Here is a 25,495-nt window from a genome sequence, read left to right on the forward strand (position 1 = left end):
AGCTTGTGCTTGAAGTCTTGGATTGCGTTTTTCTTCTGTTTCAGCTGCTCTTTGTGCTTGTATTCTTTTAGCTGCAGAAGACTTTCCATAGAAAGGGCGTTTCTTGGGTGGCATAATCACCTATATCACTAAACAATAATTTGCAATTCACAAAGTTACTAAATCACTTATGAAACCACTTAGCACTATTTAAAGAAAACTGTTTTTGGAGATACTGAATTGACAGCAAAGTGATGTGAGTGTCTCCCGTCATAACGCTTTTTTGTGCAAAACGTGCTTGTTTGTATGTTTATTACAAAAAAATGGCACAATAATCATTAATTGTTAATTTTGTCATTAAATATTACACCAAATACAAAATAAATAGACCATTAAATTTCTTGTAAAAAACTGGTTACCAAGCAGTTATTTTAAAATTTGTAAGTTCAACCGTTTAGTTTCCTATAGCGAACAAATAAACAAACTTCCTCTTTTATATATATATAGATTAAATGAGTACAAAGAGGTCATGGAGTCATTCAACATGACTGTGAGAGTTAATATACATATTTTGGCCTACAGTATTTTAGAAGTCTACCTTATTAGAATTTATATTTATAGAATTAAATGTACTTCAAATAGGCACTTACCTCTGAAATACATTCCCACCCATATCCCCAGAACCACAACTCGTATAACGTGTTATGATATGAAACTGCAAACAAAAAAATCTAGCATGTGACAGAGAAGCAGAGCTTATGCAGTTTCCCTGGTACTTGCTCACTAAGTTATGTGTAAGATGGGAGAGAGAACTTTTGATAGGATAATACATGTTATGCATTGCATGAAAGACATTTAGAACCAAAAGTCACATGATTTGATAAAGTGTTACAACAAATGAACAAGAAAAGACTTAAAGTATTTTGAATATTAGTACCTGTTTGAAGTCCCCTAGTGGCTCATCAGTAGCTTTTAGTTCTTCTCTTCACAATAAAAATTAGGCTTTTATATCAACAGTGAGCAGAGCACAGATAGTCCATGGGTTAACTTTGTACATAACAAACAAACAAAACCTGCTTGAAATTCATTTTAATTCTAAAATTGAAAAATGTAATAGGTTAAAGACACCAAGCATTAAAATTTGTTTGTTTTTATTTTGTTTGTATCATAAATTTTATATAGGTAATGTTAAGATGTGCTTGAATTTTTTCTGTTAAATTATAATTATTTTATTGTTATAAATGGTTATTTTGCAATAAAACGTTTGTTTAAAGTTATACAAATATGTTTTTGTGCAGTTAAACCTAATATGAATAAGAATTGTAAAACTTTCCAAATATTTTAATATCTTGATCTTCTTAGTTCTCAAGATTGACATCAAGTCACTTCCTAGTTCAGGTAAGCCATCATATATAAGTTTTTATCCATTTAAATGTATATCTTCTCCGAATCATATAAAACAATAAGAATAAAAAAAACATCTTTAATACAAATGTTACAGAATTTACTTAAATTCCATCATCAGCGTTAATATCTCATAAAAAAAAGTTAGTTCATGATATTCGAACTACAAAAACCAACATTATGATTGAGCAAGTTCCTGTATTCAGTCAGAAGTTTAAAAAAACAGATTTACATAGTAACAATGTAATGGAATGTTCAATAAAATGTGTGGCATACACATTTAATAAATAACATTGTTAAGAGAAACTATTATGGAAAAAGGTTTAAATATAAGTATAAACACTTACAATCTACAATTGATTGCATTAATGATACTATTATTAAGTGTTGTATGATAATTGAAAATAGAGAGTCTTTCTTTAATAAAAAGTTTGTAATCTATGGTTCCAAGGTTGAGAATATTAAAGTTTTCTAGAAGTATGGGGTGGATATTATTCTCACTGTGTAATTAGTTATAAGACTTGGGTGGATTACTTAACTTACATCCACTTCTTGCTGAAATTCCCATGTGCTTACATATTTGTAGGTGACATGTAGTTTTACCAATATTTTACAAATGCATATATATTTACAAATGCAAAGTATAACTTTTAATGTCATAGAAATTCACATTATATATATATCTATGTATGTATGTATAAAATATAAATATGGTTTGCTTTAATAATATGGGCTAAGTATTTGTGGCAGTAAAATCTAAAGATTAAATGGTGTCAGTTATTACTACTTTGAAATATTCTTTACTTTTACAATTAAGAAATTTTATTGATTTAACCTGTTTTGTTTCTTAATCAATTGATTTTTTAAATTATTTTTTTAATCTTTTTTAGTTTGAAATTGTCCTGATTATAAAACTGTTTTTTGTAGCATATGGATACTCATGTGGAAAGTTTGTAATTATCAAATTCTACAAAGGTAACAAGTATCACTTTGAATCTGAGATTTATTACAATGTGAAAAAGAACTGCTACTGTGATCAACTGAAAGTTGGTAAGTTTTGGTGGATGAATGTATAATCATATAAAATTTACAACTTATACTTTATCATAAAAATTTTTTATTGTAGCAGTATTTAATTACTCTTATATATGACAAAAAATAGCATAAGTACATTCTTGTTTGTAATGCTATATGAATTTTATTTTAATATAATGGCTGAATTCATATGTGGCAGTCCTTCTGACTAGACAAACGTTTTGGATATACATGACTGTTTCTGTTTAAGTTTATGTGAGAGTATAGACATAAGAAGATGATTTTGCCATAAATCTAAAACATGAGACTTTACCTATTAATAACAATCAATTGGAAGAACACAGACAATAAACTGTTATAATTCATGACTTCAAAATGAGGAACAGTTTCAATACATCAATATATTAAATCATCAAGAAATTAATGTCACATTTTGGAACACTTTCATTAACCACCCACAAAAAACGTACATCATGTATAATAGTTAAATGAGCCACCTAAACATCACGTTAGTGTAGCCTATATAATGTGTAAAGTTTAGTATACTCTAATCCCTTATAGTGATGGCACATGAGGAGACACACATTCTGCATGTAATGCTGTTTGAATACAAGAAGGGAAACAACACCTCTGTAGCCACAGAGAATATCAAATAAGTTTATAGAAATGTTTTCAACGTTCTTAAGTGTCAATGATAGTTCAGCAAATTTCATTCAGTGGACTTTAGCCTTAAAAACTGTGATGGTAGGGACTGACATGTTGTAATTGATATTGATGCTCTGAAGATGATTGTTGAGTCTAACTCAAGGCAACACACTCATGAAATGGCCCTGAAGTTGCATGTCTCTCATGAAACAATATGTAAACATCTAAGAAATATAGGAAAACACCTTAAAGAAGGTGTTTGGGTGCCTCACAAACTCTCCAATGATCATCGTTTCCATCTTCTGAACATTGCTTCATCTCTTAATGTGTGTGAACCATTTTTGGACAGAATTGTCACTGGTGATGAAAAATGGATTCTGTTTGCAAATATTAAATGCCAAAAACAATGGCTCAGTCCTAGACAAAAACCACTTCAGACCCAAAAACCTGGACTTCATCAGCAGAAAGAAAGTCATGCTTTGCATTTGGTGGGACATCAAAGGAGTAATTTATTTTGAACTCCTCAATCCACAGCAAACTGTCAATGCAGAGATCTATAGTCAGAAACTGGAATGTTTAAATCAAGCCCTTCATCAAAAACGCCCTTCACTCATCAATCAGAAAGCTGTTCTTTTTCTCCATGACAATGCATGTCCACATGTGGCACGTTTGATGCAACACAAGATTATGAAGTTGAGTGGGAAGTTCTCCTCCACCCACCATATTCTCCAGATATGGCACCATCAGATTATAGTCTTTTTCGTTTGCTGCAACACCATCTTAATGGGAAAACGTATGCAAATGTGGAAGGTGTTAAAGAGGATATCAACATGTTTTTTGCTTCAAAAGCAAGTGATTTCTTTAATCAAGGCATTAACAACCTGATTTTAAGATGGAAAAGCATCAGTGATAAGAATGAAGACTATTTCATTTAATAAATGTTTTGTTTTGATATACAAGTTGTTTGGGTTTTTCATCTTTAAAAAGAGCAACATGGATTTCTTGACAGCCTAATATATATATGTATATGATACTGAAACATTGGAAATAATATCTGTCATTAGAAAATGGAGGCAACATGAATTAAGATAACTATGTTGCTTATACCACCTCACATAATTCCCTTCTTGGGTTTACTGTCTTCAGAAACCCACTATAAAGTACATTATTTCTTGGCAGTGTTTCATGCAGACAACAGGACTTAACCTAAACTCTCATTTCTACATAACTTATTTCCCATGTTCTGAAGATGGACATCAAAACGTCTATACAGTTGAACCTAATGTAAATATGAATTATAAAACTTTTAAAATCAAAGTTAATTGCTAAGCACATTGTTATACACTCCCAAACAAATTGTCATCATTCTGTATGAGTATATTTCCAAAATTATTGTTACCTAAAATTTTGCCTCCAAGTGACTCTGTAGTAAGTCTGAAGGCTTACAACACTAAAAACCAGGTTTCAGTACCTGTGGTGGGCATGGAATAGGTAGCCCATTGTGTAGCTTTGTGTTTGATAATGAACAAAACCTAAACTTTTATCACTTGCTTAATAAAATTTAAAATTTTCTAATTCATATAATTTTCAGTGGAATTTTCTGCTTTGTTGACAGCACAATTCCAAATTTCCTTAACAATGGTAAAAATGAAAATAATCTTTATTACTGAATAAACAAAAAGAAAACACAGCATATGTACCTGTGCACACACACAAAAAAAACAATCACTTCTACTTGGCTGTGCTTAGTCCCACAGTTTTTTTTTCATAGACTTTCATCAAACTAAACATAATGATCTTACATGGAAGTAACAAATTGTTTTCACCATATATTGTGTATTTATTAGTATTTAGCCAATGTATGATAAATGAAATAAAAATAACATTACTTTATTTACCAAAGATACTGATGCAGTGTTGCAGACATCCTATGAGATAGTGTGGTTGGTCTAAACCAAAATTTACTATTGTGGAGTATGTATAGATGCAAGTCTGCAGTATGGTTTAGTATAACCTTACAAATATTAAACCCATCAAATCTGACTGTGGGTACTTAGAAATGCTGATTGATATAGTTAGATCTAGATAGACTGCAAGATTGTGAGTTCAGCCATAAAGAGTGTCTAGTAGCTATTTTTAAAGTGGAATATTCACAGATTGTATTGTAATAATAAAGTAGAGAATAATAATTTGTTTTGTCAATTATGTTCTATAGAATTTGTCATGATATAAAAGACTGTTTCGATCAGATATTATTGATTAATTTAGTTTTGTTAGTAAATGTTTTATTATTGTGTAGTCTTTATTATAATAACAGTTAAAAGCAGATGATTGTAGGAATTTTGTTAATAATTCCTTGATTTTGAGAATATTGAACGTCATGTGCAATATATTGACATCGAGAATAGGTAATGATTAGGTAATGAAGATATAAATAATGTAATACAAGCAGGAAGCAGCAGACAGACAGATAACAACAGACAGAAGCAGCCAGATAATAACAAAAGAGAATAAAGTTAGTGTGAAGTTAACTACCGTAGAAGTGATAGGCCTGACGATTGACAAAGGCCTAATGTTTAATATGTTAGAGTGAAACTAACAGTAGAAAAGAAGATAAGAAAAATAATTTTATTCCATCAAAGTGTGGTTCTAAAGTAATTGAATCAGCCTGACTGCACTTTGACAAAAGGAACAGAGGATCTTCAGAAGAAAGAAGACCAAATGATTATGGTAACTTGCGCCACGATTGTAAGTGAATCGCAGAGAATACTAGTGCAGTAGAAATAGAGAACATAGTTTGACTTGTCAACTGCAATTCTAAAGTAATTGAATAGACCTAAGTGGATATTTGACAAGAAAGAGAGAACTACATGTATGGTATTTATAATATATCCATAATATCTATAGTGTTGAAGAATTTATTGTACATATGGTAACTTGTTCTGAATATGTATATTATTTTCAAAACAAGTGAAGTGTGTGCTGTTTATTCATCATTGAATTTGTCACTAACAAGTCACAGACACCCATTGGAGAAGAATCAACAACAACATAGTATATGTTTATACTATTAGGAAATATAACTAAAAGCCTTTCTATTTGACAGTTGGAAAAAGGAAAGTGATATATATATATATATATATTTTAATTCTGACAGAATTAAACCAGCCTGTGTGAACTTTGATGAAAAAGAGACAATTATTTACAGTTCTGGATACAACTGTGATAATTAATAGTTATAGTAGTGATTTTAAAGTGAAATTATCACAGACTGTCTTGTAATAACAGAGCAGGAAGAAAATTTGTCTTGTCAAACTGTGTTCTCAAGAGCTAAACCAGTCTGTGTGGACTTTGACAAAAAGAGAGACAATTATTTAAAGCTCTGGATACAACTGTAATAACCAACAGTATAATGAACATTTATATATATATACGTTGGACTTATTTTAATATGTTATATTAAAACAAGTAGACTGTTTGCTTGTTTATTCATAGTTGAAAGTTATTGCCAACTATTCACAGACACCTATTGTAAAGATTCTGGCCTTACAAAACCTGAAACAGTGCAAAACCAAGGAAAATGCTGACTGCTTCCTTTGTCACAGGTAAAGGCCAGTCTCTCACCCAGCTATCTTATCTTGGTCCATTCAGACTAGACTGAGGAATTCTACCTTCTTTTATTTGAACAAACACTTCACTAGTTTAAATTACAAACTTACCTTTCATATGCACTGGAATACCATGTTCAGGTTCTCAGATGTGGGCTCAAAACTACAATCAAACATTAAAACATTTTCAACACACAACAGCAATTTTTTCCATTGCAATTCTTTGACTGTAAGCTCCATCAGCTACTCAGAACTAGCTAGTGCATTACACAAGCCAAATGGCACGAAGTTGAATTTGCACAGACCATCTCTTGTTTTTAAAGCAAGCTTAGTCCTGCTTTTATTGCCCAGCTCCATGTGCCAGTATCTGGAAAGAAGATCCAAGGTGTTGAAGCAACAAGAACCTTTGCATGTTTTCAGACATGCATCTTTTTGCAGCAGAGGGAGGGCATCAATGCATGTAGCAATGAGCATTATATCCAGGAGAGTGAGGATGTCCCTCACTCACAGATGCTGTTGCACATGCTCCTTAGAAAGTTCCTTGATGAACCTATCAACCAAGATGTTTTCCTGATCTGTGAAGACTATTGGCAGATATGTCTTCGAATGCAATTAGCAAAGCTTGTTTATATAGGCAGCCAGTTCTTTGATGCCAGTCCTTTTCTGAACCTTTAACTCAGCCCAATGGATCACCTGATTCTCCATTTGTTCAAATTAGCAATGCAGATCATACACAGCAGTTTCCTAGTCATCTTGCTACTCCTCTTCCAAATGTTGAACAATTTCAAGCTCCAGACCATCTAAGCTCAGGGCCAGGCATTATATAGCTTGTTCATGAGACTATTTCAGAAACTGATTCAGATCCTTTCTTGCTGTCTTCATAAACATTAGTGGTATTATCTATATGGTTTCATTTACAGGGCCCTGTGAACCAGGCCAAAGCCTGTCTTTTTCTCTCTCATAATCCTGACAGTCGCCATGAGAAAATGCCACCGATGTTCTCAGTAGATGGAAACCATTCACAAGGGATCTGACACTGTATTGGGAGGTTGATCCCAAGCCAATGTCTACAAGCCAATGAGCTAGTTGAGTTGGTTTGTTGTACAACCCTGCAAGTCCCAGGTGTCATGAAATATTGCTTATGTTGCATGTAATCTTTTCATCCTGAAAGGTGCCTTGCTCCATAGATTACAGTTTTCATCCATGGGTGCCTGTTACCTCACTTTACAGGAAGACAACTCTGATTGGTGGAAATTGTCCATCAGTGCACATCCAGCTTCTGTCCACTAGTTGCCTGTGGTCTTGACCAGAGCCTCACTGCTGTGCTCCGACTGAAGACAGCCTGTGAGTTCACTAGAGACCTTTCCCAAATACCAGCACATTTCAACAAACTTTAGTCATCTGTACTTCTTTTTTGCTGAGGTTGCTTCTTAGGAATATTGTCTGCTTGAGTAGTCTGGATGCATCAGATGTGGGCTATTCTCCTTGAATCAGCAGTTCCCAGCTGATTCATGTCATGGATGTTTGCAACATCAGTAAAAGTCCTGTTTCCAAGATAGGAATTCTCCCATACCATCATCTTTCTTTGAACATAAATGTCCCTTTTGTTCTTGAGTCTAGAATAAGGCTATTCTTTAAGTAAAAGGGTTCCTTTAAACTCAAAGAGTGCAAATTATCATTTCAGAAACAATGCATTAAATCATGATAGTAGAACACTAGAAACTTTGCTTCCTACCTACTTGTAATATTTTGAGATAAAACTACTGATTTCATGAGAAGTATGAGATACATAGATCCACAAATAACTGTAAATTCATTCAGGAAATAAGGACATTGATTCTGATCAAGTAACTTAATTGTATATTCCTAGTTTGTTTAAAATAATGAAACTGGACAAAATTACAAAAAATGAAAACAATCTTTATCATTGAACAAACAAAAAAGAAAGAAGATGCAGCATATGTACTTGAGCATTTGAAAAGACAGTCAATATACAAACTCTGTATTCTTTCTCTCGGGATAAACTTCAAACTAAGCATGATAATCTTAATATATTAACTCATCGCTTTGTAATCTCCTGTATAACTGAATAATAAAAACATGTTAGAATTCAACAAGTAAATTTATTTTCTTACTCAATAGTACCACCTTGTGACCTTTGTTGTCATCTGTTACTTTTAGTTGGTGTCATACTCTGCCAGCCTTTTAACCTAAGTGCTATGTACTACTGCAATATTCTCTTGGGCAGAATAGACATTACCAACTATAGAGAACAAAGCAACTAGAACAAGGTAGTCTTAATTACTTCTAGACCATGTGTGGCTGCCATTACAGCACAGAAACTAAATAAACAAAAAATTTTAAAAACTTCTGTCTCACTGAAACAGGTAGAAAAAAATGTATATCACACTTCTCCTGGCAATTAAATTTAACTGTAAAACCAATCATCTTCAAACTTGCAACGTGGTCATAGACCATGTTAACTTTACTCTTTTTTTATGAACAATCACATTTTGCATGGACAGTGGATTACTTTTAAATACCATAGAAAACAATATTGGAATACAAAATGAAATATACTACAAAATTCATTATTAAGATAAGATATAAATCCTTTAACTGATTCTACTGAAACAAAATGACATATTGTGTAATAAATTCAATATGAAATGATACCTAACATAAAAGAATGACATATTTTAAAACTTCAATATCAGCTAGTAACCTGCTATGGCAAACTAAGGAGCAAGACCTGAATTACTACTATTACTTCATTATTTAGTTGGTTCTACATAAAGCTCTGCAACAGGACAACATTCCCATGTAAATGCTTACAAGAAATCATGGATGACTTTTAATTCCACACGTTAACAATTCAAAGATAGATTGTATTACAGTTACAAAAAAACGAATGAGTTAAAAAAAATTCAGTTCTAAATAGAGGTTAATGGCCAATCATAAAAGTAGAAACACAATCACCAATACATGACAATAGTATTAGCTAGAAAACATAATTCTCCTTATCTTAAACTATATTGACTGTTATATTAGTACAAAATTCAATAAATATATAAGTAGTAATTATTCATAATTGGGACAACACTTAATAGCCACCTAAGTCTAATTATTTCATAATAAAGAAAACGGCAGTCAACTAATTTAATTAACGTAAAACTCTAAATTAATAATTAAGACTATGACTTAGTTAAGCACTCACATGTGTTATTTAAAAACAGTAATTCTATCTGATGCATTAAGTGATAACTATATTATTGCCTTACCAAATTTTTCATCAACATTCTCTTTTTAACATTAAATATTGCTTTAAATATTCATCTCATTTTGATGTTTATACACAGTTTACTACTATTATGTGGTAATTTACTAAAGTCTATCATTATGCTATGATAATACATATTTATAAAACAACAGCTGTTGTGTAAATAACAAAAGAGGCTTGTTTTTAAAAGTTTTGTATAAAGTAAAGCTACACCTATCAGGTAACATTTTATACAATAAAAAAACTGGTCATTGAACAGCTAATGTTTACTATTGACAGAATAGGTTAATAAAGTTTAGAAAAGTAATGCTCATTATTAATATGACATAGTGTTTTTCTAAGTAATGTGATGTAATACATTTACTTTACAATCTCAGATTTATTTAAATTATCATTTAATAATACATTTCTTTCAGGCCTTTTTATCTTACTGAGTGTGAGTGACCATTGGAGTAAAGTTAGCTACAAATATGGTGCTGTGAAGTTGACGGACTTAGTCCATCTTGTTAATTATAACTCAAGAAATGAAGAAGCAATTGAAAATAAACTAAAATATGGTGAACCTTGCGTACCATCGGTTCCATCCACAGATTGCCCTTCAATTCCTTATTCGTGTCTCAACTGCCATTATGACATAGGCTATAAACTGAAGGGAACCATTTGTGCATTTGATTTCAGTAAGTTCAGAGATCATAAAATGTTTTGTGGGTGTATTTTATATAATACTTTATATATGTAGCTAAGGATCGAAGGATTAAGTAGAGCTGTTTAAAAATAGTTTGTAGTTATTTATAGAGCATACACTGTATCATGAGCCAAGATATATTGTAAATTTCACAATTTTGCATTTTCAATTTTTTCAATAAATATATCAGTTTTTTTTAATCCTTTGAAAAATGTATTCGTAGTTAGCAGCAGATTTGATACTGATATTAAAGAAAACTTAATATTATGCAGTATTTTACAAATATGCTCAATACTATGGGTTTAAATATTATGAAATGAAAATTAGTATGAATAGAGAGTTTAAAGTGGTTTGTACTAACATGCCTTTTCTATTTCTAAAAATATTTTTTATTATATCAAAATAATTTTTTTTCTGCTGGACATTTAAGGTCCACCACTGCATACCCAATCTCTCTTACTTCTGTGGGCACCCATCTGGGCACTATTTTTGAATGAACCATTATTTGTACATAGTATTTGTATACAGTACATTAACCATGTACTATATAGAATTTCAGACAAGTGAGTGACAGCAGGCCAGTAGCCTATTAGAATGGGCTGCAATTCATGGGGTGGGTCTACACTGGCCAATAGAGACAGAAAGAGGATATTTTTATGATCTATTGGCTAGAAATATACCCTCTCTCTGTCATCTTGCCACCATCCCTCAAGGATTTATGCTGATTAGTTCTATTTATAATTTATAACTGGTAACTAGGCATCTCCATGTTGTTTCTACCCTCTAGTAATAGAATGTGATGTTTTCTCTGTGTTGTACTGTTTGGTACAATTTGTAGATCTTAAGTTGTTTTGGCCATTGGTTCCATATCCACACAATCAATCTTCAGGTAGTTAACGCCAAGACTGATCTTACCAATAGATTAATCCTTTTCTCAGAATGAAGCTTCACCATATTTTATAATTAAGTTGAGCTTAATATATTTTTATGATAATTCTGTACTTATAATTAACTCACAGTAACTCTAATGTAATTAAAACTAAGCACTAGGGCTATAATCAACACAGAGCTAAGCCTATAAATAAACACATTATATGTTATGGTTAGGAAAATAAAATGCATACTGACATTATACTTGAAACTAAAACAAGATAATTTGTATTAAACCTACACATTTAGTAACTCAGCACTGTATATAAACACATGGCAGATGCATTTATATCATAATTGAGCAGTTGGTAGTAATTAAATCTATATCTAATCATATGGTAAACAATAGCTATTAATAAAGCTAAAAATAAACACAAAATCCCTCCAACATGTTATAGACCATACAGAAAATTGATTAAATAAATTATGATTAACTCTGTAGAGGAGCTCAGCACTATCTGAAGCACAGGCTTTTCTCCCTCAGTAATGGAGTTTCATCACAATATGTATGCAGTTCAAATAGTTTGTTATTATCCCTAATAGTGAACCACTGATTCCAGGAAGGCAAGCAGCAACTACTTATGTGCTTCTGTAGTATGTAATTACACTGTTGGAGATAAATCACCTTAAAAATAACTTTCATTTTATTTTCTAGGAGACATTTTGGGCAAGTGCTCCTTTTTAAGCCAGAAACAAGCTTGAAAAGAGCACTTGTTTGAAACAATGCTGAGGATATAAAAAGTAAAAAGTTTTTTAAAGTGATTTATCTCTAACAGTAATTTCTTTCGTCAGCGGGTGTCCTGCTTCCTCCTCCAATGTCTGTAATTACACATTTTCACAGACGTGTACCTTCAGAGCTTGGGGACATGGGTCAATCTACAGGAGGCTTTGGGACATTGGTTTATGGCCAATAGGTCTTTTCATATCAACATCCTGGAGCTTCTTGCTGTACATTGTGCATTGGTTCATATTCCCCATCTGGCCAGAAATCATCTGTTAAAGATCCATTCCAACAATTATACAGTGGTTGTTTATCTCAATCACCATGGTGGAACCTGTTCTAGATCCCTTTGTTTTGATACTTTGGACCTTCTTTTTTGGGCCCACATGCTCAATATTCATATCATTGCATGCAATGTCCTGGGTGCTTTCAATCTTGTTGTAGATTGGCTTTTTTGTCCAGACAAAGTTTATCAGATAGAATGGTCTCTTGATCCTCTCATTTTCCAGTGGCTTTGTCTTCAGTGAGATACTCCTCATTTGGATGCATTTGCCACACAGCACAACTCCAAATTGTCTCTGTTATGGTCTCTGGTCTCTCATCCTCTTGTTCTGGCTGTCAATGCTTTCAGTCAGGATTGGACCAACAAATACCTATATGTCTATCCTCCCATTCGACTTCTTCACAGGATGATTTCAATCATCCATGCCACTCCATGTCAGGTCCTTCTGATTGCTCCTTACTGGCTGGCTCAACCATGGTTCCTGCAGCTACTTTAGCTCCAAACTTCGTTACCTCTTCTTCTTCCTCTGTACTTTCTTTGTCAACTTCTGTCACCGGTATTTTATCCAACCCTTCCTGTCACCAGTATTTTATCCAACCCTTCCTGTCCTCTGTCTTCATGCCTGGTTTTTGTCCAGTCCCTGGTGAGGAGATCTGGCTTATTCCAGAGGTAGCTTCTTTTCTAGCTAGTTCCATTCAGTCTTCTACCAGGGAGGTTTATCGACATAAATGGAATGTTTTTTTGCCATTGATTTTTGGGTCAAGGGTTTTCAACTGATCGACCCTCTGTTCCTCATATTGCAGATTTCCTAACTTTGCTTTTTGATCTAGGGTCTTCTTGTGTCCTTGATCTCAGGTTATTAGGTGGCTTTGTCCCTTATATTTTGTTTTCTTGATACAATAGAATGTTTACCTCTCCTGCTCTTTCTCTTTTGATGCATTCATTCCATATTCATCATCCACCTTGGCAAGCTGTCCTTCTGGACTGGGATGTTAATGTGGTCCTTCACTGTGTCACTTTGCCTCCATTCAAACCTCTCTCCACATTCTCTTTGCTCCACCTTTCCCTTAAGACTTATTTCCTTGTCCTCTTAGCCTGTGGACATTGGAGGTCAGACTTATTTGGCATCATGTTTTACATATTATTTATCATTCCAAGTATCTTCTTCTTTATCCAGATCTTTCTTTCCTCCCTAAAATGTCAGCGGCTCGAGAGATTAACTCCTCCTTTTCACTGATTTCCCTTTCTTCTATCTCCCACCTTTATCGTCAATCTGATCTGAATATACTTCTTTGTGCTGCATATGCTCTTTGTTGTTATATTGCCTGCATGGCTTCCTTCTGTGGTGCACTTCCCCGCCTCTTTATTCCTTGGCAGACATCCTCTGTTCATGATCTTTCTTCTTCCATCCTCGCAATTGTGTATGTGTTTTAATTGGATTATTCTTCTTTATTGTCTTCCTCCCATACTTTGTTCTGGGTGTCTTCTCAACAAATATGACACTTTACGTTTTTCTTGGTATCCCATCTTCATTTGTCCCTTAAAGGAAATTCTTCAATCAGACATTTGTCTCTCACTACTTGCATTGAATTGTGGTATCTTCATCTTCGGGTTATCGTCTTCTGCCTGTAGCCATTCTTCAAACTTCAGTGCAACTTTGACTGGGTAAGTTATCTTTTATTACTCTTTTTTTTCCTATTCAGGGGCCTTTTTTCTCTTTTTTTGTTGCTACTCATTATCTGCATCATGCTCTGTGGTGAGTGGTGCCTGACCAGGAATTATTTTACTCTCCCAACACGGGCTCGGTCAATTTGACTGACCATGTGACCTCTTTGTACTCCATTAGAGTCTAAATAGATTTAATACTTCTAATTCTCAATATAGTGTATATATATCTTCACAAAATTTTGCAGTCTTTCAGTTAACATTACAAGTCTTTCATATATAAAAAATCACATTTTTTAGTGAAGTATTTTTAATAAAATAAAGATTTATCCATGAACATATTGAGTACTTGTTTTGAATAGTCTTTGTGCAAAGTAATTTTCAAGTCAAAATTAAAAACACTTTTCCTCATCTCAAAAATCTCAAATTTCCTTTGTGTAATCCCTAAAATGCATTTCAAACGTTTTTTTCAGTAATACTTTATAGTTTATCTGTTATTTTCTCTACCCTATCTCAAAATGGGATTAGTCAATTTGATCAACCTCATAACAACCAAAAAAACAATCGAAATAAACCTAAATTACCCATTTTTTTTTCTTTCTAGAATGACTTCAAATTGTAACATAAAATTGCATTCATTTATCCTAAGTAGCTCTAGGTACGTAACATTATACATCTATTTATAATTAAATTTTATTGTTTTATTGCCCTTTGAACCATGTCTGACTACTATCTGTGCCATTATAAATCACTCGGGGGAACGTGCAGCTCATGTTATGCTAACAAATTACATTACCCACGAGCTGCTCATATGCATGCCTCGGGAACCATTTTAATTGTATTATTACTATTACTTATTTTACTTAATCTCATCTTAAATAACTTAAAAAGATCTGTAATTTTAGATTTTAGTTACTTTTATAATTATAAATATGAAATATGAAAAACAAAAAAATAAAGTACTTACCAAATCTTTTTTTTTCTTGCCCTCCATTGTCGAGGATAGTTAAGCCTGATTTTTTATAGTAATTATAGTTATGCACTTAATAATTTTTATTTAATTAAATAAGGCACCAAAGAATATAGACTAATAACATGCAAAAATAGACAAATTCCCCTAACTCTCAAAATTTTTATGGCTTTTTAACTGTGTGACAAGAGCTGGTACAATTTCAACGAAGCTAGTTGTTAACTTTTCCATGGGAATGAATCTTGTACTGTGAGTGAACTTAACGATATTCTTTTCAGAACACAATGTTGTACAATACATCATTTGATAGATGAAAACCTTCACTTTCTATTGATTATAGGTAATATATAATAAAACATAAGAGAGAACTATCAATGAATTGTTTAAGAGAGGATGTAACAGGTGGGTGTGGCAGGAGGGGGTCTGATTTTTTTTTTTGATAGCTGTGTAACCAAACAATATTGAAGGCTATAAGAAGTATGGTTTGTTTGAGCGGTAACTATTTTATAGAGAGTATTCTATGCTGAAATTCATACTTTTTCGAGGGGTGGTTGATAAAATAGGGATGATGACATGCTAATAGAAAATGTGTCATGTGGGTCACACTAGTGGAAATTCAGGATTTTTTAAATTATGCCTTGAAGAATTAAGAACTTAAAATTTGTATATTATTAAAATATGGATTATTAGCTACCAGTTTATGGTATTTCAATTGGTATAACATAAACAAAAAGTAGTTTAATGAAATTTTGAATGTAAGACACTAAAACCTTGTGTCATGTGCAGTAAAGGATACCTGGGGTGATAGGGTTAATCACTCAATCCCGCACTGTAAGACCATGTCAATTTTTAAATTATGGTTCCATGTAATGCACACTGCGTAGATAGGGATTCCCACAAAATCATTTGTAGATTTATTCTTGTGATATATTTGCTTCTAAAAATCTCCTCGTCCTGGACCGTACTCATCCATAGACTACATGGGTATAGCAGAAGGGGATAGCTGCCCTTCCCTTTCATGCCTTGTATTGAATAAATCGATATGGTATGCTTTTCAAAATAGGGTTTTGTGGTCACCCATTGCACTGTCTGCGGTGTTGTTATTCCTCCAGACTCTCCACTGTGCTTTTTCCCCCACAGATTGTGAATCGAACATCCTGAACACTGGGCCATGCCAGGCCTTGTAAAAAGATATATTCAATGAGTGAAAGACAACTTCAGATATTTAAACATTGAGACATGGTCTGTTTTTACTTTGAAACATAACTTTCATGAAGGTAGAGTTAAGATATTCATATATTTTATGATTAATTGTTCATTGTTTCATTTTCATATATGATTATTTTATAATAAAACATTTTTTTTAAGTTATAGAAAAGTATTTCTTCCCAATTGAACCAAACATAAATATGAATTATAACTTCTCAAATCTTTTGATATATTGATCTTTTTAGTTCTCAAGATTGACATCAAGACACTTCCCTATTCAGGTAAATCAACACATGTAATTTTGATATCTGTATAAATATCTATCCTTTTTCTGAGTCATCTGAAACAATAAGAATAAATTTCATATAATCATACCATCACATATTTTACAAATGTATATATAACAAAATATAACTTTAAGTATTATACAAATTCAAATGGTTTGCTTTAATAATGTGGGCTAAGTATTTGTGTCAATAAAACCTAAAGATTAACTGATGTTGCTTATTACTACCTTGAAATATTTTTTTACTTTTACAATAAATAACTTTTATTTATTTAACCTGTATTGTTTCTTAATTGATTACTTTTTTAGTATAACTGTTTTATCTTTTCATAGCTTGATCATAAAATTGTTTTTTTCTAGGATATGTATATTCTTGTGGGAAATTTGCTATTGTCAAATTCTACAAAGGTAACAAATATGAATTTGCATCTGACATCAGCTACAGTGTGAAAAAGAACTGTAGTTGTGACCAACTAAAAGCTGGTAAGTTTTGGGTGATGAGTGTTTAAACATATATGTACACTTATACTTTATGAGAAAAACTTGTTTTTGAACTAGTGTTTAAAACACCTTCATATTACATATTTGTTTTTATATTAAAGAAATAATATTATATGGGTATATTAATTTTTTGCAATGCTTAATAAATTATATTTTGAGAACATATCAATTAATCTTTTAACCTTACATAAGGTACTTTATCATTATGGGTATTTCTTATATTTTCTGTTTGTCTTCCATCAATAAAGAATAACTTGATATAAATGATTGAAGTGGATCACTGTTTAGGACCCATTTTAGTGAAGATTTTCATGTTTGTACATACCTCCCAATAAGTCAATGTTTTCATAATATTTATACTTTCAGTACTTCTAAAATCCATTGCAAATTAGTTTATTGTTTAGATGTTTCTCAATAAACATTCACTTTAGAAAAAATGAGTCTGATAATTTGTGTAATTTTCATTTATACAGTGAAATTTATAATTTTTTACTGTAAAGAAACTGTAAAATTCTGTGGCTAGATTTAACATCCATATTTTATTCAACTTAAACATTTGCACAGTATGAAATAAAACATGTTAGACATGTTATGTAATAAAACCTGTATGATGATAATTCAGTCAATAAACATAATTTCCTCTATATGGTAATGTGAGGTAATACTTCTTTGGTATGATATCTAAATGCATTATTCTTTCAGGCATTTACTGAACAAAATAGCTTAGTTAAGTTTTCATTCATATTTTCTGTATCCTATGGTTTTTTTATGGTACGTATTCCTTCAAGAAATATTATAACAACACAGTAATGATGACTCATTGAGGATTACAACATCATCTTTAAAATCGAAAAAATTATAATAAATAAATAGCACACAATGTTAAAATAGAAACACAATTAAAAATATTTTTTAATTCAGGCCAGTCCATGGCCTATAAAATGTTGATTATACATATTTTGACATTACCACATCATCATCCGGAGTCACATGTACAGTCAGCATTTTAGAGGCCACAGATTGGCCTGAATTTAAAAAAAAAAAATAAATTATGTATCTATTTTAGCATTGTGGGTTATTTGTATATTATTTTACATTGTGCACGAGTGCCAAGAAAATATTATTGTTGAAAAAGTTATATTGGAAGAATCACACTTTTAATCCTCTATACATTTTACTGCATTGTGTAGTTAGTAATTCAGAGTTTTCGGAAAAGATAGTAAAATGAATAATGAACTAAATCAAAATAGGCTTTTTAGTTATCTTCTTATACAAACTTATAGGATGTGTCACAGAACACCAAAAGACTTAGCTTAGATCACTGTTTATGGTCCTAGTATAAGAGCAAGATCCTAACATGTAGTTCTGACTGTAGAAGTTACCTATCTTCTTGAACTAAGGTGAAAATATATCTAAATTGATTCTAAAAACAATTACCAAGAGAAGTTACAAGAAAAGCTGGAATATTATCATTATGATGATATAGCATGTCTCATAGTTTATGCTTTAAAAGTAAAAATAAAAACTGTTCTCACCAAAATCTGGTTACAAAAATCCTGAGAGTAGTCAAATTTTGTAACTAGGCAATAAGAATTTTTTGCATCAGGTAATTAAGGGCAGGTCCTTACTAGTTGAGCTAAGGAGAAAAAAGTAAATGATTATTAATGCCACATAAATTAGGAAGTTCAACCAATCATGTAAAGCACTGCAACATGGTCAAATTCCTACATAAATGCCAATGAGAAACCAAGTATGATTTTAAACTACACATACCAACAAGTTCAAAACCATTCCCTTTTATATAAAGCCTAATGGTCAACACTGAAAATAGAAACAACATTTTGACTAATACATTATATGAGCAGAAAAATTTAATCACTAAAAGTTAATTAGTCACAATAGAAACACCAATCAATAGCCACCTAAGGCTAATCTCTTCTTAATTATGAAAATAATTAATTACCAAACTCAATCATCATAAAAACTCCTAGCTTAATAAGTAAGCCTACAACTTAGATAAGCCATCATGTGTTTAGTTTAAATTTTATAGTTCCATTCACTGTGTTAAATAGTAATGATATTGTTGCTGCTTATATCAAATTTTTCATCAACACTATTTTTAGTTTGAAATTTTACCTTAAATATCCATTCCCTTTTGCCCTGCCCACACGTCCCAGTTGGTCATCAGTAAGCTTCAAGACATATATGCTAAAAATTGAGGTTTGATACGCTTGGTAAGCACAGCCCAATGTGTGTCTATGCATATAAACACAAACAGTGATCTCATTTTAGTGTTTCTGCCCTGTATAGTTCTACTGTATGGTAGTTTGCTAAAGTATGCTGTAATTATGCACATATATATAAGCTTTCAACTATTGTGTAGCTACCAGAAGAGACTGGTACACATCACTTTTGTAATGAGTAATGCTTAAACATAAAAAAACTAAATATTGTAAATCTGTTATTTGCCACAAACCTATCTAAGATGATGAGGTTAACAAAAGCAATGTTTTTTAATATTTACAATATAATTAATTAATTAATAAACTTTTTCAGGTCTATATATCATACTGGGTGTGAAGGATCCTAGAAGGAAAATTGGCTATAAATGTGACGTCATGCAGTTGATTAGTCAAGTCTCTCTTGTAAATTATAACTCAATAAATGAAGAAACAATTTTAAAGAAATTAAAGCATTGTGAACCTTATCCACCACCTGTAACTTACCTGCCACCTGGACCTTCTACAAGTTGTCCATCTCTTCCTTATTCATGTCTCAACTGTCAACATGACATAGACTATAAAGTGGAAGAGATTATTTGTACATTTAATTTCAGTAAGTTTGTATTTTATATAATATTTTATACATATAACTAATAATCAGAGGATTAACTGTAACAGTTAATCAATACCTTGTAGTTATTTATAGGGCATAAATAATATTATGAGCTACCATATATTTTCAAATCAGGTAGACTTATCTTCAAAATCCTGAAAGCCTTTCCTTGTTGATTTTGAACTCATACCTTCAAAAAACAAAATATGTGACCTTAAATTTCTGAATTTCCTTTTTACATTGCAGATAATTCATCCTTACCCCATAGTTGTTAACTTTGCCACTTTCTGCATGACTTATTGCACCATAATTTAGTTATTCTTATTGACAGTCATGTTGTTAACTTTGCCACTTTCTGCATGACTTATTGCACCATAATTTAGTTATTCTTATTGACAATCATATTGTTAACTTTGCTGCAATATTTTCTATAAATTAGAAGGTGTTGTTACTTACACAATTTATCTGTAAGTTCAATGTAATCTTGTAGGTGCATTGTCAGTCTTGATTTTTCAAGGTATTCATGCCACTGTTTACAGATATTCCTGCAGACCATCATGATCACATGGATACATAATTTGTACAACACTCATCATTTTCTTTTGTTTTTGACGAAGGTCAATTTTTACTATATATTTTGCCTTATCTCCTTCAATGTCATATGAGATGATTCTGTACTTGAATCTTACATTTCATCTGCCTTTTTGTGATATTGAGGGTGAAGGTGATTTTTTTCAAAAATAAGCTCTGTTGGATATACAAGACTGTTTAGTGTAGGCATAATTATTTAATTTATTTTGTGAGTTAATATTTCATGATTGTTTAGTTTTTTCATAACAAGAGAGCTAAAAGTTAATAATTTTGGGGGCGATAGTTATGACAAGTTTGGTTACGTAACTTGATAAGAGTCATACATTGTGTTTGCAATCCATTGTTGTCGAGTCTTTATTGTTGACATCATATTACTCAATTCTTTATTATTTTTCAAGGCCTTAGTGAATAAAGTATTTATATAAGTGGTGTGCAAGTGCAAATTAATAATAATAAGAGAGAACTAAGGAAGCAAACTTCATTAAAGTTCAGTCAAAAAATGTGAAGTTAGCTGATGTGTGAGTGATCAGCTTTAACAGGTAATATTTTAAAGTGAGTTTCACAGTTTAATAGAGATAAGCAGGATATCTTGTCTCGTCAAAGGGTGTGCTAAAGTAATTGAACCCACCTGTGTGGACTTTGATGAAAATATGACAATTATTTGAAGTTCAGGATACAAATGTGGCAACACATGGGGTAGCTAAGTGAATTATTCACCGATACTATTGTTATAAGAGTAGAGAAAAATAGTTTGTCTTGTCATTTGGGTTCTAAAGTAATTGAATCAGCCTAAGTGGACTTTTGACAAGAAAAATAGAACTATTTAGTGTTTAAGATACAACTGTGATATCCATAGTGTAAAGCATTTTTGTACATACATATAAGTTGTTTTGAATATATTATTTTACAAGAAGTTGAGTGTGTGTGCTGTTTATTTATTATTGAATTTATTGCCAACAAGTCACATACATCTACTGTAGAAGAATCTTTAGCACACACATACATATAAAACCCTGACCAGCTCTATCTTTATGCACTTTATATTCATCTACTGTTGGCAATTTTCTGCCTTGCATGTTTTGGTTGGTCTTGATTTAAGACATTCTTTTTTGCACTATTAGCTATTTGCATCCTCCTGATTAATTTTAATCAGGATCACACATATAAATACATATTTACTTAGGTATCTTCATTACCTATGGGTTTCACAGATATTGTTTCTGTTATTATTGTTTTTATGTTACAAGGTATTTCACTGTAACTTGTTTCCCATTTACAGGAAGCTTGCCAGCAGGAATTAATGAGGGCTTTACCATCTTGTTTTGTTTCCAATCATCATTCCATTCCAGAGTCCTATGTGCAATGTTAATCAATGCTCATTTCCTCTGTTGGTAATAGACTATTAGACATTTTGGCCATTGACACTTCTTGTATTCTATTCTTTTTTCCAGGAGGGCTCTATTTTTAAATCATGATAGAGCCTTCCTACTATTTACTTGGGGTATGAGAGATAGTCACTATTGTGTTACTTACTCTGACTGAACTTGATTCTCCTTCTTAAGAATATTTTCCATGCCTGGTCAGGGTTGTTTTTCCTATATTGAAAAAATTGATTTTTTAAAATGGGAATTTACATCAGTTGTTTATACTTTATGACTGTTCTTACTCCATCCACATCAACAAATTGGCTCGTGCAATTGATATGTCTTATTTATTAAGAGGTTTCCACATTACATCTCATTACATTTCCCATTTGGCTATGTTTTTGGCCTCCTGGTTTACAGGCTGATGTGGGGGCATCTCTAAATCATTGTTTTTTCAATTTAACCTTCATCATATTGTTTTGAACCTTCAGTTTCAGGATTCTATTTGCCATTTGTGGTAACTCTTCAGGCTCAGTAGAATACATTGTTATGTATTAAAATTTCAAATGGCCTGAAATTGAGTTAAATGATACTTTAAATTTAGTAGTTAACTTGTACTTTGGATTTAGTATTTAAATTAAAGCCAATATATAGTCGGTTTACGATATTTGCCAACAAGATTAATACACACCGATTTAGTAATTAAGTAAAAGCCGATATATACAAGATTGATACACACAGTTTTCTTTTTCAACACAAATACGTTTCAATATACGCACAACAGTACAATTTACAATAACAGTTATTACGAATAGTTATTACAAACAACGATTTATTTATAAACAAAAGTTTCACAAATTTACAAACAGTATAAAATCTTCTTTCTAGTTTGGAACTTCCTTGATATCCTATTGAGAGTTCACAATGAGCGAGTTGATTACGAGTTGACGTAGATATAATTCACTTAACGGGAAGCTAGCTAGCTTTGTCCTTCATTATTTGCCGGCCACACGTGCTGAGTCTCTGTCCTTCATTTTTCACCAAAACTAATGTCCAATAAGAATCCACTGACATTAAATGATTTGTAATGTTTGAACTTTGTAAATGCTCCTGGTCAAATATCTTCAACTTTCTGATTGATAAGCATTATAACAATCACAGTTATGGCTTCAGAAGTTTTGTAGCACACTGATTATAGTGAACTAATAATAGATACTGTCCTTGGCGCGGTGCGTTGGTTATATTTATAGTTGTGAGAATGTTTTCTAGAAAATTCAGTTTTACATAACAGTACTGAACTACACTTAAGCATTTACGTATATACATATATTGTTGATTCTTACTCTCGAGAATCCTCTACAACTTTGGAGAATAGACGGGAGTTTCACAATACATATTTAACAGTATAAGCTATGTATGTTTCTAAATATAAACTTAATCTAAACAAACTTCGATATTAAAATAACTATATAATAACAAATTCGTTATACCATGTCTTGTGAGTTTTTGTACCTTCTGCTCGAAACCCAGTGTTAACCATTTCCAGGGTGTCTGGGGTTGTGAGTAATTTTGACTTCAAAACAAACAATACAAAACGAGATAAAATCTATATAAATAATACTGTTGCAATTATCTGTCCAGAACTTTTCTTGCAAATTTTTTAATCAAATGCTACTAATCTCATATCATTAGAAAGGCCTTTGTCAGAGGAGTCCGGATTGCATATTGGCTTTTACATTCAGAATCATCTTACTTGTTATTTGCTTTGTCAAACTTTTTGATGTAATGAGTATGGTTCATGATGGAACAATGTCATTGTCATCACATGGCAACTGGCCTCGACTGCCTTTGATTTAAACTTTAGTTTATACACAAACAACACTTGACCTGAATTTAATTTCCTAAAAGAAAATTAAAATTACTCTAGATGCAATTTCTGTGGGTTTTCTCAACTTATGTAGGTCTGAAATACCCATGTGCAGTTCATTCAAAACCATATGCTTATCACTTTGTGAACATGCATTTAGATGTTTCTGCATATTCACCTACGATTGCCTGAATTAAACTTTACATTTACTTTACTTTGCAATAACTTAACTTCAGTTAATTTCCTGCTATAAACACCTTTTAGCTACTTTTTTCATTAGTACAAGTTTTATTCTTTGTTTTTGTGAGTTTTTTGTTTCACCTGTTAAAAACCATGTCATACACTGAACACTCATAACTGTTGCATACTCTGTACACTAGTATAAATACCATTACTTCATTGTTTTCTTTATGTTTTGTTTTATTAAAACAAAATTACATCTACATGAGCTTGTTTGTTTGACCACGTAAAATTTTTCCAAATAGACCAGGATTTATTGATCTAACACATAATGTCCGCAAGAAAACATAGCTAACCTCTTTTTCAAAGACTAACTACACCTGGGTAACCATTTTTTGACAAAATATATGATTTCAAGCAGCCAACCTTATCATTTGAATTGATAATACCTTCACTTTTTCACAGTAATGAGTATTCATGTACATATGTAGGAATGCCTTATTTGATAAGAAATGAGTATAAACATGGTATCTTTTGTAGCATTCTCCTTGGTATAACAGAACTTCACATCTCTTACAATAAAACCTTGTTTCTGAGAATTTATCTGTTTTTTATTTTTTTTTGCAAACTCTGCATAGTTTAGTATGGTATTTCTTTTTATTGGTTAATTGCATGGTCATCAAGTCGTGTTCTTTGAGTCCACCAATTAGATGTGTGGCAGTATCAATCTTCAGTGTCCAAGGGCATGCTGCAGCTCATTACTATCAGAGGAAGATGGGGAAGGGGCAGCTTCTACCTGTCCAAATTCTGCCAGAATGCCATCAATCATTTCCATTCTGAAATTCAGTAATGAGAGTTTTTCTCTAGATTTGCCTGATTGTAAAAGATATGTGAGTTAACCATGCAAAGTTCAAACATAAACAGAACAAATTTCTTTGTTCACTGGCCTGTTTTTTATGTACAATAATAGTATTTTGGAATTTGAACAAGTTTATCAATACAACACGTGTCTGTTGTAATCAAGCACACAGGCTGATTTTTGGATGGGCTAGTTGTCCTTGTTTTTCTTGCCAGAGTCCTCCATTTATCCTGGAATCATGATGTGTGGAGATAATTTTTACTGGCTGTTTGTCTTTCCACACTGACACTAACATGTCTCCATTTTGATGAAAAACTACCTGATCCTTCTGCAGTGTGTCAGCTTCATGCCACAGATCATGAGGGGGCACCTCGGTTCAGTTTCAAAGTTCTACACACATGGATCTTTCATTCATCTACTGGAAAATATTTGGATAGAGCCACACTGTTATAATAATTGCCCATGTATACCTTGTGGCCAAACCTATATGGGTATTCCAGGAGACCACCACAGATTTGCTGCAGCATTTTGCCAACACCACAGTAGAAGTCATAGTTGCAAATATATCTACTAGCAGACTCTCAAAGAACATACCCTT

The 25,495-nt window shown here is 32.0% G+C and overlaps 1 protein-coding gene and 1 long non-coding RNA gene across 2 annotated transcripts in view; both read left to right on the plus strand.

Annotated features, from left to right (window-relative positions):
• LOC111087199 overlaps positions 1-10,502 on the plus strand; it is a gene marked incomplete at its 5' end in the record, with an annotated part of 183,551 nt that extends 173,049 nt beyond the window's left edge. The window contains 4 exons of the mRNA XM_022393042.1: positions 1,342-1,377; positions 2,311-2,433; positions 10,368-10,447; positions 10,485-10,502. Coding sequence (XP_022248750.1) covers positions 1,342-1,377; positions 2,311-2,433; positions 10,368-10,447; positions 10,485-10,502 — 257 coding nt within the window. The remainder of the gene's footprint in view (positions 1-1,341; positions 1,378-2,310; positions 2,434-10,367; positions 10,448-10,484) is intronic.
• Positions 10,503-10,542: 40 nt separating this feature from the next.
• LOC111087198 lies at positions 10,543-19,828 on the plus strand. The gene is made up of 4 exons (XR_002611917.1): positions 10,543-10,628; positions 16,660-16,695; positions 17,061-17,183; positions 19,758-19,828. It is a non-coding gene; the product is annotated as an uncharacterized LOC111087198 (long non-coding RNA).
• The last annotated feature ends 5,667 nt before the right edge of the window (positions 19,829-25,495 follow it).

The sequence above is a fragment of the Limulus polyphemus genome, unplaced genomic scaffold (genome assembly GCF_000517525.1).
Source record: "Limulus polyphemus unplaced genomic scaffold, Limulus_polyphemus-2.1.2 Scaffold1863, whole genome shotgun sequence".
Lineage (NCBI taxonomy): Eukaryota > Metazoa > Arthropoda > Merostomata > Xiphosura > Limulidae > Limulus > Limulus polyphemus.